The 16761-nt window shown below is 41.1% G+C and overlaps 1 protein-coding gene across 5 annotated transcripts in view; it reads left to right on the top strand.

The window, feature by feature from the left end:
* DENND5B (DENN domain containing 5B) overlaps positions 1-16761 on the top strand; it is a 117654-nt gene that overhangs the window by 51222 nt on the left and 49671 nt on the right. For all 5 annotated transcript variants that reach the window (XM_074826235.1, XM_074826232.1, XM_074826233.1 and 2 more), the window contains 2 exons: positions 3112-3221; positions 8107-8773. In XM_074826235.1, coding sequence (XP_074682336.1) covers positions 3112-3221; positions 8107-8773 — 777 coding nt within the window. The remainder of the gene's footprint in view (positions 1-3111; positions 3222-8106; positions 8774-16761) is intronic.

Genomic DNA, 16761 nt, shown 5'->3' with positions numbered 1-16761 from the left:
ACCAGATGATTAATCAATTTAGTTGTTGACTGTCATCACTGTGGGCTATTTTTCAAGCAAAAGGTGTTTTTACAACACCTATACAATGTAGAGGGGAAAACTGGCCCCCAAAGATCCTGTGTAGGGCTCAACCACTGAACTGTAGAGGTGATGAGTGCCTCTGAACCGGACAAATTACCCAGTTAGCATCAGGTTACAGTAGCATTTTTTTTGTCATGAAAAAGAAAACCTTTAAAGAAATTTGGACTCCAGCAATGACTTGCTCTTAGCAGTGGAGAACTTAATGAAGTCATCCAGATGCTCTTTGAACTTTTAGTGGAAGCAACCAAACAAATTTAGCATCAAGTATCTGCCTTTCTGTTAATTCAGTTGTAAGGTAAACTCTGTCAGATGTGAGAAAGATTGGAGATCTAATTAGGAAACAACCTCATGCATATTTATTTGAGTATACAAGCACATTAATTACTGTTTGATACTATGAATTAAAAATGTTGCCAAGTATGTTTAAGTGCATACCTGGAGAGAAAATTTTTGCTGGCTTTGCTTGTTGAGATTTTTATTTTGTGAAACTTCAAGAATTGGTGAATGACACTATATCTTTATCTCTAATGCCTCTGCAAAGAACTTCTGGACCAAAATAAGAGGTTATTCTACTGCCATGTTCTGTAGTAGAGTAATGGTCTCTGGTTTTGTGAACTTCAGTCTGAGCTTTGTAACCGAGCATGGAGAGGATCTTCACAGGGCTTGTGCTCTGGATTGCCATAGCAGCTAGTGGCAAGTCTGATCCAACTTGGCAGATGTGATGAGCTAATCAGCTAAACCCCGACATGTCTTTTAATTTGATACAGTTTAGCTGAGGCCTTCAGTTTTCTTTATTTCTATGATACATACACTTTTGCTGGATTTCTGGTTTGCCTTGAGCAATTCCAGAAGCAGGTTGGATTCCCCTGCCAGAGCTCCTCACATGTTACCATTTCCATTTATTCCTGCCCCAGGAAATATGGCTGCAGCATTGCATCATCTCGCACTTTTTTTCCTCCCAAACATCCTTGTGGAAGCTTATTTGCTTTTCTCCCCCAGGGTTACCCAGCAAAATCAAGGGAGAGACAGACATAGTGCTAGGAAGAAAAAAAGCTGCAATGTGTCTAAATCCTGTGCTAAAATAAGCCATTGTATAACAATACCCATATCTTTAAAATCTTGGAGTTGTCTTGGGAAGGAAAAGATTTTAACCCCTTTCTCTGAGTGTATTTGAAAGCGAGCGCTGTTGGAAGAGCTAGTTGGCTCTCCTGTACCTGACTCCTGAGCCCACTCAGTGCAGCGGCTCTTACAGCCGGGCGAGCTTCAGTCCCACAGCTGACTCGTGCATCTCGAGGAATTTCCACTTGCCTGCACACATCCTCGTGGAGGGGAGCTATGCCGTAAGCCTCTGCTTCCCCTTCCCCACCAAGCGGGTGGCTGCAACACCAGCCAGAAATGCCTGACCTTCACCTCCTCTTCCCCCACTGCCTCTGTTGTGCAGGTGCCACTGGGATGCCCCTGGCACTGCAGCCCCTGAGAGGCAGTGCAGGCTCTGCCCTCCTCCACAGTGAAGATGTATTAAGGGTTTCACACAACAAATGGTTTTCAACCCTCCTAAAACTTTGCCTGGATAATTTTTACCTTGTGAAATGCCGCTGTGTTTTTCTCCGTCATCTTGTGTTCCCTGCAATTATCTGCAGATCCCAAGCTCTGCCAGGCAAAGACCGAGCAGCTCTGCTTTCAAATATCAGTTTGTACAGAAATTGCCTTGGATTAATTCACTCTGAGCTTTCAGACTGTGCTTCGCAAGGAGCAAAGGGCACGTGCCACATGGCTGTGGCCTCAGAAACCTTCAGGTAACTGCTGAACTGTGAATTTTGCAACATCACTCAGAGGCCGCTAGCTGTGCGAAGGTTGAGTTGTCATATGTAACTCAGCAAGCACAAATTATGCTCCAGTCCATGTTGCCTTCAGAGAAGGGTTAGTGAGGTTAGTGACTTGTAGTTCAACTTTTCTGCAGGAACAGTGGATTGCCCTTAGAGCTTGCCAAGTGGTTATTTTTTCATCCAAAATAACCTCTCATTAAAAGCATTAATGAAATGCTGGTTGTCTCTTTAAGTGTAAAGAGAAATATTATTTTTTTAAGAAAAGAGATCCAATTCTATTTCAGTAACATATTTTTAAAAGTATCTAGGTAACACTAAGATGTCCCAAAAGGAGCCTGTGAGTGCAAAGTAAGGTTTGGTGAAAAACATTTCACATTGTGAACTTAAGGCTTTCATTCCATTCATATCTCAGGTGAGAAAGGAACTGAACAGGAAAGACCCACCTGTAGTCTTTAAAGCAAAAAGCCTGAAATTAGTAACCTGATAACTGAGAAAAGTGTAGTAGATGGTAATACAATTACTGTGTTGCATACTGTAAGCTATCCAGTGATGGAAACTCCATTAACAATATCACTGTGAAATACACTATTTGTATGCTGATAACTGGATGCATTTCTGCTTGAAGTCTTATTTCAGTCTTCCTCTTTGCACTTGCTGGATTCTTTGTGTGGAAAAAGTCTGTCCTTGAAATTTGATGTAGAAAAAATAAATGTTTAACCTTCATACAGGACTTGTGATATAAAAATATCTATAATGAATCACTGAACAATTAATAATAGCTGAAAGGTGCTCATACTTTTTTATTGACCATAAGACAGTTTCTAACAAAATTGAAGGAACGTGCTCTTTCAGTGTCTAAGTAAAGCCATCTCTAGATATTCTAGCTATAGGAGAAGGTGGAGAATTCAGTTGTTTGCAGGGTCTTTTTCCATAAAACTCCAGCAGTAATTTTTCTCTTAATAAATTTCGATGCCATAAATACTAAGCTGGAAGCTGTGTTGCAACTGTAGTAAGATTTTGTGGGAAGAAGAGTAAGATCAGTCTGAATGTGCATCTTTTTGGTTTCTCTTTTAAAAATAGTACATCTGTTAAGAATGAAAATTCCCTTCAGATTTCACCAAAAAAAAAGTGAAAGCAAGCTGCCCAGGCCAGCTCTCTGAAGTCTCACTGCTGAGACAAGTCATTATTTCTTCATTTGTTGCAGGAGAGAATTTCGACCAGAGTCCCTTAAGAAGAACCTTCAAGTCCAAAGTCTTGGCCCATTATCCTCAGAACATTGAGTGGAACCCCTTTGACCAAGATGCCGTCAACATGGTAGGTAGAGAAACTCTCTTCTCAGGCTGTTTCCTGACAACTTCAACTCTCAAGTGGTTCCTGGGTTTTTAACAACCAGCCCTTGTGATGTGATGAACAAGGTGCTTCTGCTGGGACTAAGAGTAACTGCTAGGCATGCAGGTTGAAAAGCTGTAGAGGAAGAGGTAGTGTTGTGAAAATACCAAATACTTTCAGGCACAACAAAAGTAAAATGCCACATTTCCCTCATTAGTTCTAGTTAAGTCTACTACATGATGAAACAAGTCTAACCATCATCTCAGTGACTGGGTGTAGTCACCCAGGATACATATCCACAGGTGGGAAGGAGGCAAACCAAGGAATTTTTAAGATACTAATATCCATGTGAAATTTTTGAGTACAAAAAACCTTGGTGCTACATATAGCAAGGGAAAGAGGAATCTTTACAGAAGCTGGAACTTACCTAAACCAAAGCTTTTGTGGGTAGTCACTTTTAATGGCACCTGCACCAATGCATCTTCTGTACATCTCTTTCCTCTTAGCTAAATTTGATGTGAATGTCTGTGTGGCTAAGTCCCATGAACAGGGGAGGGAGAAGAAAGCAGTTTCTGGAGTGGGGGAAGTGACAACTGGAAGACTGATGATCCACTGGAAATTTTCCCAAAGAGTTGCTATTCAAAGGATGTTTCCAAAATCACCAAAGCACTTGTTAAGAACATGTCCTGACAAAGACAACAAGATTACTGGTATTTGAGCTTCCCAGTACAGAAAAGGCTATTCGTTTTATAACTTAAAAGTAACCAGTTGATGTAATAATAACATTGAACAATATTACAGCTTCCATCTGTTTTCAGAAAAATGTATCACGTCTAACTCAAAACTGGAAAATTAGGGAACCCCTTCCCCCCAGTCTAGTTTGGATGTGCTTTGCATTTGAGGAGGGTAGGACTACATACTAGCTACTTCAGAATAGAACCAACCTTACTGTATGGTTCAGGTATGAAGTCAAGAGAACCTCCTGGCCCTCACCCAAGAGATGGAGAGATGGGAAACACATAAAACCCACAATAAAGTGGCTTTTGCAAATGCAAAACTGCATTTGGAACTTCTCTGCAATCGTGAAGAAGTAGAAATCTGAAGTTCATCTCAGTTTCCACTGAATTTTAGTTTTTAGCATTGTGCCAGATATTTAACATGAAAACACACCGGCTGGAAGTAGCAGTGATAGCTGATACTGTGGTACTGCACGTCCATAGGAAGGCAGAGATGAGCCTGATCACTCCCTCTGCCCACTGACAGCTGGGCATGCCTGTCCTCTGCTTCCAAATGTACACTGATGGAGGTGGTGCGGTGTTTGGGCAGGCCTCCACATCACTGTGCTTATACAGAAGGCATGAAGGACTCGGAATGATGCTTCATCAGCACAATTAAGATGATAATAACTCAGCTACCAAGGCTACTTATGCCATTTAGTTCTACCTTTGAATTGGGGGTGTTCAGAGGAGAAGTGATGGGGGGTGTGCAGTAGGAATATGGCAGCAAGAGGTAATAGCTGGAATTGCTGCATTATTTGTCTCTCACATTACAGTTGAAAATGTCTAGTATTCATGAAGTGTGATCATATTATCGGACAAAAATGGAATACTAAAACCAGCAAGAGACCTATTAAAATAAAATGATTGAACTGAACTGCATTCCGCTGAAATCATATAGCTGAAGAACACATCTTTCATTTGCAATGTGTCTTGGAGAAAAAAAAAAAAACATTTACTAACAGCAGCAGTATTTAATGGTCTTTTAAATAATCTTCTGGAAAACTTCTTTATTGTTTTGATCTGAAACATTATTTAAAGTAAAATCCACCTCCACAGAATCCCTTGAGGCAATTATTGGCCTTTCTGATCTTGCCTTGCTGTATTAGTTCTGCCTATGTGTTTGCTTTATGTGAGCTTCCAGAAGCAATTTTCCTCAGAGAAGAAAATGCATAAATCCTTGAAGGTTAACTTGTGAGAACTCTGGCTTTGCTGGATGCCTAAGGAATTTCAATTGCCTCCTGAAGCCATCCTGTCACTTTAAAAATAACCCCTGAAGTCCCAAGCAATCACTCTGCCTACAGAGTCATGTTTTCTCTCCCTTTCAAAGTATATATCAAAGTGCAGAGTTCTCTTTATAATAGGGAAGTATTTCTTTCCCCCCACTGCTTTTTGTGATTATCCCTGCCCAACGTCCCATATTATCTTCTGTGGCCATTCTGCAAGTAGCTAAGTTGTACTAAGCTGAAGTTCTCAGTAGAGAGGAAAGTTAATTTTTTAGGAAATAAACCTCCCATTTTAGCCCACTGGTTCATTCAGGTATATAAATCTTTGCCTGTATTTCTGAAGTCTTAAGGAAGCATTGTCTGTTTAACATCTCATATACTGAAATAAAAGAATTAAAGGTTCCCCAGTGTAATTCGAAGGAGCAGGCTTTAGTACAAGCTAAAGCATCTTTCTCTCCATCCCCTCACCCACAGTGCAATTTGGGTATGGAGTTTGCTGCCACAGCATGTTGTGAGCATGAAAAATATACAGGGACTTAAAAAGTGAAATAGAGGATCTATTGGAGAAGAGATGAACCAGTGCTAATGGGCAGTGGCCCGGAGGGGACCTTTGGTTCAGAAATATCTGTAACTGATTATGGCTGGGAGGAGGAAGGAGGGAGGGATTACAGTGTGTGTGTGTGTCCTGCCTCCATGTCTAGGAATAGTGTACCTCCTACTCATCACTTCTAGAGCTGGGGTATGGATTAGCTGATACCTTTTTGCCTGTCTCTATGCAGCTTCCTTTTGTTTTTACAAACCATGTTGATTATAAGCCTTATTGCAAGTATGATTTAATTCCATATTTTTCTGTTGATGGATATGTTTAAATATAAATAGTAAAGTGCTCTGAAAACCAAAATCCTGTCTTTTGATCGGTAATCTTAGATAGTTTTCTGTGTTTATACAAAGATGCGATAAAGGTGACTTACTGCCTTCTTACTGTTAGCCAGCCAGCTTCACCAGCAGGCAAAGCTTTCCAACCCCCTTAGCACATCCCAAGCTGCCCTTCCCCAACACTCTCCTGTGGTGCATGTGGCAAACACAGATGAGATGGGAAGTGATTGATGTCCAAGGCACCAAGATGAAAGTTTTCATGCATTAACTGCAAATTTGAAGCTTTCTGTATTGCTGGAAAATGAGCACAGGCCGTTCCCTTTGATCTTAACTTCTTAAGTGACTCTTGGTCGCTCTTCCCTGCATCGGTGCTTTCCCGTCTTCTTTCTTTCTCTGCCTTTCCCTGTGTTCTCTTGTAGGTCTAACAACAGCAGCAGTCTCTGGGCCAGGGTTTGCAGCCAGGGTCTTAAAATGTTGATATTCTGCATATGCCAGGCTGTGGCTGAAACTTAATAGATGGGTGTCCCTTTGTGAGTGTATACTCAGCATATAAAGGACAAGGGAATAATAATTAAGACATGGAGGAAATTTATTTAAAACAGCCTTCTGAAGCTGTCTCAGCTGGTCTGAATTTCCCTGATGCTTATCCATTCTTGATTGTACCAGTACATATAATTTGCTTATCCAGGTATTTTTCTGTCAAGTGAATAAAATATAGTCTTTGATAGTGTTGACATTAAAAACCTATGATTTCAGCCTGATTGGATTTGATAAGGCTGTAGCCACCATTGAATGTCCACATTCTGGAAATAAATTTTTATTAAGCAAACCTGTCAAAAATGAGGTTAAGAGATATTTATTGTGCAGAATAAATTTAAATAAAATGTGAAACTAGGATTTTTTTATTACTTCCTTATTGGAGAAGCCTTAACCAGCTTTATCAGGTTGTCAGATGGTCTCTGCAAGGTGCAGTGGTGAAATTCAGGGTAGGATGTACCTGAAAACCTGTAATTATTTCTCTTGACCTCTTCCACCATCAGAAGAATTTACTTCTGGTCAAGGTGAGACATTAGGGGATGCACTCAGTCGTGTGTAGGTTCACATCCCTTGGGAAAGTTGGCTTCTAGTGTTGCCTTTTGGAACAGGAAGAGCACTTTGAAGGCTCTCCCTCTCTTCTTTCCTTTTATTTCTTCAGAGGGAAGGTACAAAGGAAGCTTTAGTTCTTAGTTTATAAACATACTGATTTAGCTAGAACATAAGGAGTTTCATGCTGACACACATTCAAACAAGTTTTGCTGGATGTTTGTTATTTTGTATTAGATGGCTGATAGAATTCCTGAGGAATGCCTGGAAACACCCGGTGTAGTAGACTCACTGCAAAAGATTCTGCTGAGTGGTGCATCAAAAAACGAGGTTTTCATACATTTTGGGTGTTTACCTCCCCTCCCCATCCTGTCCCTCCTGCCGCCTTCTTCCATTCTAAGCTATTTTGTAGCACTTAAGGAAGAAAGTAAATGTAATAGCTGTCAGTCAATTGGGGTATTTTTCTTTTAAGAAAATTAGGGAAGATAAAGAATTTCAAGAGTCTGTGTAATTTGAATTCAGTGGTATAAGATGCTTCATTGGCTCTCTGATTCACATATATTGTGCCCACAATACTCTAAAATGAGAACAAAACTGGTTGTTTTTATATGATGCTTAAGTAAATGAGACAAAGACAGTAGTGAAAATAATCTCAAAGTAATGAAAATGAGTCGTAATGACTTAATAGGGAGGTTGTTTTGGAGGGTGTTTCCCTTTCTGTCTACCTTTTCTTTTAAGTAGCATCAGTTTTAGGCTGTTTGTTCTTGGGCTACTTTTCAGAGGGATTATGTTTAATGATAAATGGCTTGTTATGATGCGGTGGCTAAAAAGAATGTGCCATGAAAGCAAAAGTAACAAAATAAAATTATAGCTTAGATAACTCTATCTATTTCTTTTCTCTTTTCCTAGCTGTGTATGCCCAAAGGGCTGTCTTTCAGGACACAGGCAGATAACAGAGATCCGCAGCTCCATTCGTTCATCATCACCAGAGAAGATGGCTCCCGTACATACGGGTTTGTGCTCACGTTCTACGAGGAGGTCACGAGCAAGCAGATCTGCACAGCCATGCAGACACTCTACCAGATGCACAATGCAGAGCAATACAGCAGCGTCTGTGCCTCCTCCTCGTGCAGCATGGACTCCCTGGCCAGCAGCATTGATGAGGGTGACGCCACTTCCCTCGCCAAGCTCCAGCGGTACAACTCCTACGACATCAGCAGAGACACACTGTATGTCTCCAAATGCATATGCCTCATCACCCCTCTGCCCTTCATGCAAGCCTGCAAGAAGTTCCTGATCCAGCTCTATAAAGCAGTGACCTCCCAGCAGCCGCCACCTCTGCCCCTGGAGAGCTACATCCACAACATCCTCTACGAGGTGCCCCTACCACCCCCGGGGAGGTCACTGAAGTTTTATGGGGTTTACGAGCCCATCATTTGCCAGAGGCCTGGGCCCAATGAGCTGCCGCTTTCTGACTACCCGCTGCGGGAGGTCTTCGAGCTGCTGGGCCTGGAGAACCTGGTCCAAGTTTTCACCTGCGTTCTTCTGGAGATGCAGATTCTTCTGTACTCACAAGGTGGGCACTCGTCCAGCAATACATGTTGGGTCTGTTCCCAGTGGCAGCTCCTGGGCAGCTGCAGCCACAGGAGCTAATATAAAGCTGTTGATTTTCAGCGGATTTGTGAAATGTGAGAATGTAATGAAAAAATGTGAGAGAAATGAGTCTGTCCTAATGAAAGCACTAAATAATTGTTTCCTCCAGGCAGTCTAGGTGCCACTTGTTTAATTATGCGTTGTATTTATCACTTGTGACAGCTAGCAATAGAATTCAGTTAATTATTATCCTTACATTGCCCTTGATCATGCTGCAAGACAGCATGAAACTAATCCTCATCTTCTGCAAAAATACCAGCAGAAAGTAATACATCTTGCAGAAGCTACTCTTGCTACTCTCTTTTTCAAATCCCAGCATCATATTGAAGTCTGGTGAGATTTCCTCCCTCCCATATGATGGATATGTTGTTAAAGCACTGAGAGTTTTTTAGCACTTAGAAGCTGAAGCTTTAATGCTGTGTTGAAACTGAGTGGAGTTACAGGGCATGCCTTTGTAGTCCTACTTGAGATATTTGGGAACTTTTTTGACAAGGATGCTGGTACATCTTTTTAAGACACTCAAGAACGCAATTGGCAAAGGCTAGCTACATTGGCAGAAGTTGCTTGCACAGGGCCTGTCAATGCTGAAGTGTGGCAGCAAGCTTTTGTAAATCTGGCCCGTACCTTTTCTCTTCTGGTTGTGTCTTTGCAATGGTGAAATACTCTGCTACAAGTTTTGAGAATCTTGACTTAGTGCTGGCATGCTCTGAGGTTTTACACCCCAATTACTGTTTTCTGTATGATGTTGGTTGCTGTGAGTCTGGCCCTGGTGATATTCAGGTACCAAAAGGTATGTGCTGCAACTGTTGCAATGCACCAGAGTGCCCAAACAAGTCAAGTTCAAGTTTCTTGCTGACTTTCAAGGGGTTGTCCAGACTTGTTGGAGGTTCCTCTGTCTCACTGGATGCCTGTCTGTATTGTCTAGGTTCCCAAATGGCTTCTGTGATGCTGACCCTAAATTAGTAAAATGTGTCTCAGGGAAAAAAGCGGTGGGGGTGTGTGTGGGGGGGAATGATCTTCAGACTAGAATAAACAACGTGAAGCCAGGAGGTATGCATACCTTTTAACAAAAAGAAGAAAAGATGCTGAATACCTAGACTTCTCAAGAGATGTGGTTCAAACAATGGACAGCTTCAAGTGGAGAGGAGAGAGAGGATAGGAAGTCATCTAAAATGAGGACGGGTAATTGAACCTTCAGGCTCCAAAAGTGAATCTTGGGTTTGTCATATGAAAGAAAAGGTCAGTAAGTGTGTAATAGTAATACTAGTGAATAAATGACTGAGAATAGGGAGTAATGTTCAGGGAGGTGGAAGGAGGGTGGTACTTCTGAAAATTACTGAATTCAAAGGATTGTCAGTTCTTTGCAGAGCATTTCTCCACATGGACTCCTGGGGTTTGCTTTCAAGAACCGAAAATGAAGGGCTTTATCTGCTCTCAGTTTGAAGTGTGAGCAGAAATCCTGCTGTTAGTTTTGATTAGGCTGCTTTTCCCCTCCCTTCTGCTTCTGTGTGCATGTGTTCTTACCCCTTTCTTCCTCGATTTGAATCATGCTGCCTTTCCCACTTGACACCAGGGTTTGACATTAAGCAGCAGCACTGCTGAAATGCCTCCCCATCCCTCCTTGTCATTCCTTGCTTATGGACTCAATGAGAACTGAGTTTTTTGGGTTTTTTTTACTGTAAGCTAGTAGCATTAGGAAAAATCTGCTTGTCAGATTACATTTTAGTAATATTTTGTGCAGAGAGAAAGCAACCTGCATATGCATTACTTTTGTAATAGTCCTTGAGACGGATACAAAATATCCACTAAATAACTTTGACTCAATTTTCAGTGTCACCAGAAATTAGATAAGTAAGTGTTTTTCTGTGATAAGTGTTTTACTGGCTATAATTTAAGGGTTTATTTGTTTTGTTTGTTTTCACTGTGGGGGTTTTTTTAAATAAAAATGAGATAGTGAGAATTAATTTTCTCCATCCTCCAAAATTCAGATTTTTTTTTTTTCTCCCTCTATTATTGGTGAATCTAGGAACGTGTTTGACATGACCTTTACTTCCCTGATGTAGATACAACTTGATGGTGCATGGGGTAAAGCATACAGTTGTATTAGGGAAATTCTGTGATTATGTAAATAGCATCGTAATGCTGATTCCCAGAGGTGAGGAATGTGGAGTGGAGGTCAAGTGCAAAGCCTCAGTTTTGGCATATCCTGATAGTCAAGTGCTTGACTAATTGTGCACTGTGGCTTCTTTTAAATGTCAGTCTTGTGATTCCTGAAAAAGAAAACAAAGCAGCTCTTTTCCTATTTGAGAGATAACCAGCCTAGATACTACTGACATCTCTTCTCTAAGCTTTGAGATCCACCGGGGAGAAATGCTTTCTTAACTCCAAAGTTCTTGCAAGGCAAAAGATGAAAAGAAGCTTTTGGCTTATGTATCTCTTGTTCAAAGTAACGAATGAGTGATTTTGCAAATTTGTCCTTCTTTCCCTTTCTGCTTTAAAGAGGATGGACTCACTGCACTGTTTGCAGTGGCCTGGCCTTGCTGCAACCTTCCCAAACTCCACAAGAGATTAATAGAAGATGGTCTTGGCATCCAGAAGGTGCAATTTCAAGCAAGACTGCATTATGAGCCTGAAGTCAGAATTTACTGAAATGCTACCATACCCAAGAAATCAGAGCACTGAACCAAAACCAACTTGAGTTCACCAAGTGAGAGCACTGCTAATAACGCATGGGAAATGTAATCTGTTGGGGGTTTTTTTTGTGGTTCTCCTAGCCTTGTTGGAAGGAAAAGCTTGCAAAAAAAAATGTTCATCTTTTTAAAGAATAAAGACTTATTCTGGAAAGTTGAGTGAAAAATATAAATTGTTGCTCAACTCTGACAGTACAATGAGCCCACTGGCCGTCTGCTGAGAACCTGAAACTTCTCACTGAACATCTCTCCACTAAAGGCAGATTGCTTATTGCAGCCAAGAAAGAGCAGGAGGGATATGAAGACTGCAAACTCTGGGAGTGACTGGCCAAACAGCTTTGGTTCCAAACTTTATAGGCAAGCATGGGCAGTGGTCTGCCTGGCGAAAGGATAGTGATCAAGTGGAGTTGCGTCTAGTTGGTGATAATGGCAGTGAAGGCCTGACAGAAAGGTTGCACAGAGACTACTGGCTTTTCTGGAGTGCTTTTTCTCTAGTGAACTAGGAGTAGATAACGAAAAAGTTTATTTTTAACACTGTAGCTGAGGCATAAGGTTTCCAGCAGCCTGAACAAAGGTATCCAACTAAATGAAGAGGTGAGGGTGTTGGGTGACTTTACCCAGCTTGACCCAGCTGCATTCCCAGCACGATATGAGAGTGTCTGGCACAGCTCTGCTGTGGGGACAGGACCAATTACTAGCTATTTGTACCACAGCTGCTACTGTCAGCTTTGGCCATCTAGTTGTTCTGTTCATGGTGTTTTATGGGTGAGTAGTATCCCATCACTTGAGAAAATCAAGGGATTGCAGTGGACTGTAAATTCACTTTGCAGCTGTGGTGGTCAAGCAGAGTGGTGGAGAGACTGACGTGAAAACATGATGAGCTAATTTTTTGAGCTCACTTTTTAAGCTCTTTTGCTCCCAAAACGTTTTGGACTGCAGGCAACTACCTTAATCCTCCATTTCTCTCAATTTATGGTTTAAACTTTAAAGCAGCCTGATGCTAAGGAGCTATCACCATAGCTTTACAAACCAGAGTTTGAGAACCACTGGTGTGGATAATTATGTGTTTCTGGGGCAAAAGCTACTATGACCAAAGCATTTCAGCCTGAAGATGTGAAATGTCTGTGCAGCTTGGGAGCAGCAAATAGTGCTGTGGCAGCATTAGGGCAAAACGCAGAACAAGGCGAGGATAGCTTGGGAACTGGCAGACACCTGTGCTTGTACCCTAAATGACAAGACTGAAAAGACAAGTCCTTACTGTTAATGGAGACAGTGTGGACTTCCAGAGAGTTAATCAAAATCACTGTCGGTGGGTAGATGTGATAGACTGCTCTAAGTGCTGGCTTTGGCCTGCAAAGGTAGTACAGAAAACTGTACCTGAAAGCACTAGAAGCAGAACTCCTGTGGCTTCAGGTTACATCTTCCTGCATATAGAGAATACTTTTAAGTTTAAATAGGGCCAAATTTTAACAATGGGGCTTTGAAGACCGAGGGGAGGGATTAGATACTTTTTCCCTGCAGTTCTTCAGGGTGCAGTCTTTGGATTGCAGCCTTATAAACCTCATCCTCTAAAAATCAAAGCTTGGATTATGATGTGTTCCTGTGACTTTCAAAGGAAGGGTGTAAGAACTGCCAGACTCCAAATAAAGCAGAAAAAACTGATACAGATTCATACTTGTCACTAAACAAGGCACACAGTGTAGCATACATCTAATGTTGTGTAAGCTTGGGTCTTACAGACTTTCATTTATGAAGCAGACTTGCTGTTATAGTTTTATTATAGTTTATTCAATCATAGAAATGAATACTCTTGCAAGTGCCCTTTACTTTATTCAGAGCACAGCTCTCCTGTGCGACCGTGGAGATGTAAGGATATTGTGAATGTCCAGGCTTCCAGCAGTGTCCAAGTTAATAACACTCTGCGATAGCTGCTACAATTTCCCAAGGATTGGTAACAAAAAGCCACTGGCATGAGATGTCTGCTGGGGAGAGATGAATTAAACTGTGGGCTCTGTGGAAACCTCGGCAATCCATTTTGTATGTCTGCATTTCTAGGGATTTAAACATGAGAGGGAACATGTGGATGAGACAAAGATAAACTTCTTAGAGCTTAGGCTGTTTTCACTCATTATAATTCTGAGCATTTCCCAAGTTGTTTTCTAAAGGGCTTGAGTAATTGCTCCTCAAAGATTTAAATATTCTTTACATTATTTTTTTTCAATCTTAGAAATTGTAATACAAATCACTGCATATATATTATGATATCATCATATCATAAAAAGGTAATGTCTGAAAGATCTTTCTTACAAAGTCTGTTTTGGGGAAATTTTTTAAAACAAGTACATTCATGATGTGTTTGCCTTTTAAAGCACTTTTACACCAAATAGTTACATAGAAAACCTTTGCTCTTCTGCTGATTACTTAAATAGTTGCCCTCCACACTATTATTCATCAAAACCAATGGGAAGCTATTGCAGAGAACAGTTTACATGGGGACAAAATGTGTCTGTGCTGTGAAAGAGACCTGGGTTTAGGGCCTCAACAGCACCACGGAGGTGCGCACACACACACAAACACACACGCTGGATCCACCACCTCTTCACTTTTTTAATGGGATATTATTGTTTTCCATTATAAAACATTTTTACCTTTTAAGAACGGGGGGAGGAAAGTTAAATTAGGCCTTTACATTCCAATTATGCCAGATAAATAACATGGCACTCAGAAGTGATCTTGAGCAAAGTTGTTGCCTGCTGGAGTCCGTGCCCTCCCCACCAGCCTGCTGCCCTGGCACAGAGCTGCTGCCTGGGGGGAGGCTGCTCGGCCCCAGCAGCCACAGGGACCAGCAAGGGGCTCCCTGTGTTGTCAGGGGCATCTTCGGTGTCCTGTTGCTGCCTTGTCAGCTTTGTCACAGACTTTTGCCCTGCTCTTGGAGGCTTAACCATGCTGGTAATGGGAGCTAATTCAAGTTTTCCTGTGAATTAATTCTTAAGGTGGCTCTAAATCATAAACTAATTTATGCTGAACCACTGATGGCAGGCTGTGACACGGATAAATCGCATAAATGGAAATTTATTGAAGTGGAAGTGATTTTTTTTCCATTAAGCGTTTGCCAACAAGGGAAAATGGGAAGAATTGGCCTTGGTGAATATCAGTCTTGAGATGTTTTCCTTGGGGCAGAGCTGACCCCCAGTCTGAGAGGCTAATTCTTAGTTCAAGCACTTGGATGCAGGCTCGTTTTGATCATCCTGTTTAAGAAAAATATGTATTTTCAGATTTGCATAAATTGCCGCTCTGCTTTTATCTTGTAATTCATGTGCTGTGTCACTTTCTGGTAAATCCACTCTTCTGTTGGGGATAAAGGGTGTTGAGATACCATGGGTTATTTTCCCAGGACGGTCTGCTGGTTACAACCCCACGTCACTGACCTGTCCGAGTTCTCTGAAGGCAGCACTGGTGCAAGGTGATTTCTATGGTGCATAAACATTTCCTGAAGCATTTTTGTGCATTTTATCTGAACAGCTCTTGAAAATCACCTGGTCTGGCTTGTCAGTCATTGCAGCTGCTAGTATACAAACCAGATGAAAGATGGAAGCTTCGAGGGCGCTTTGAAGTCTGTGACACTTATATGCATTGCTTTCGTGAAGCTATTGAGATCTGATTTGAAAACCTCTGCTTTCATAAACAATTTTTGTCTCAGATGTGAATTTCAGATTTCCCTTTTCATCTGCTGTATGCTATATATAAACATTACAGATCTGAAGGTGCCAAGCCCCTAGACAGGTCTTATAACTGTTGTGCGCCGTTCCTGACTCACACTCAGAGCTCAAAGCAAAATATGAATTTTTATTTTCCAGTTTTTCTAATATACTTGGCTCAGCTAATCCATATCTTGTTACAGAAAGTAGCAGTTGAAGAGCAGTTGCTTATAATACTTTGAAGAGGTAACATGTGGAAAAACTGCAAGGATGTTTTAACGCTGGTTCAGGTGTTTCCTTCTGAAGAATTAGCTCTTATTTATTAACGTTCATTGATTTTTATTTTTTTTTCTCTGTTGTTGGCTTTGTTTTGTTTAGAACTATTGCTTAGAATCATTTTGTTCCTTTTGATAAGGTACTCTTTGAGAATGTCATCCAATTATCATCTTCCAGGATACATATTTAAATACGTGACTTTGCAAAGCTGCGGTTATACTTTATACATGTTCAAAAAGCAGTAGAGGAAAGGAAGTGGTGTCCAGGTAACCCATCTTTTCAAATGCTTCCGAGTGCTTTCAAATTGTATGTAAAGTGGGACTTAAAAAAGAAAAAAAAGAGGAAACACAGTCTATTTTTAAAGCATTATACTGGATTTAGAAGATCCAGGCTGAGACTCCAGCTCTGCAGTTTCTACCTTCCCTTTGGTAGGTTACTAGAACAGAGAGTTGGAAAACTGCCAACTTGTTCTTTCATCCGGAAGGCTGGGTATGTTGGAACCAGAATAACAGTGTACTGATCACAGCAAGAACGCCCTTTCTGGTTTGAATGAGTGTGTGTGTGCTCTTACACATGCCTTATACTCAAAAATTGTGCGACTGGGCATTTGCAAGAAGGTCCCAGGTGAAATTCTCTTCTGTTCATGACCAAAGATTTGAACCTGTTTTGGAGGTAGCACCTGAAGAAGGGAGGTCTTAGCTGTTCTGGGCAGGAATAATACTGATGTCCCTTTCCCCTGTCAAAGGATCTTGGTTTTGCTTTGCTGCAGCATGGGAAGGATTTTGAGATACCAGACTCCTCTGCAGCAGGAAAAACAATTTTTATGTTGAACTTTGGAACTGCCTAACATCTCAGAGCTTCTATACCCAATCTATAAAATGAAAGGAGAATGATTGTTTTGTTTTCTCAGTCACTGCTTATGTTTGGACTTTATGCTCTTTGGGATATATATTTCTGCATGTACAGTATCTGTTGTAATACCATGCTTCTTGGTTATTGTATTATGGAGAATCGATATCAAGACAAATATTTGTCAAATCTAGTACTCTTTCAGAAAAACATTTATAGTGAATTGATGTTCAAATGCTGAAACCATTTCTATCTCCAGCACCAAATAATGTTTCGTAATTATACAGGAATCTCTCAGGATTTGCATTTTAAGCCTTATGTTATATTTGTGAGCCATGTGGATGTCACCAGACCTTTGTAAAGCATGGCTAAAACATGGCACTCACACAGTGGAGCTG

This window comes from Strix aluco, chromosome 5 (genome assembly GCF_031877795.1).
Source record: "Strix aluco isolate bStrAlu1 chromosome 5, bStrAlu1.hap1, whole genome shotgun sequence".
In the NCBI taxonomy this organism is placed as follows: Eukaryota; Metazoa; Chordata; class Aves; order Strigiformes; family Strigidae; genus Strix; species Strix aluco.
The sequence above is the reverse complement of the archived record's forward strand: the minus strand, read 5'-3'. Positions and strand labels throughout refer to the sequence as shown.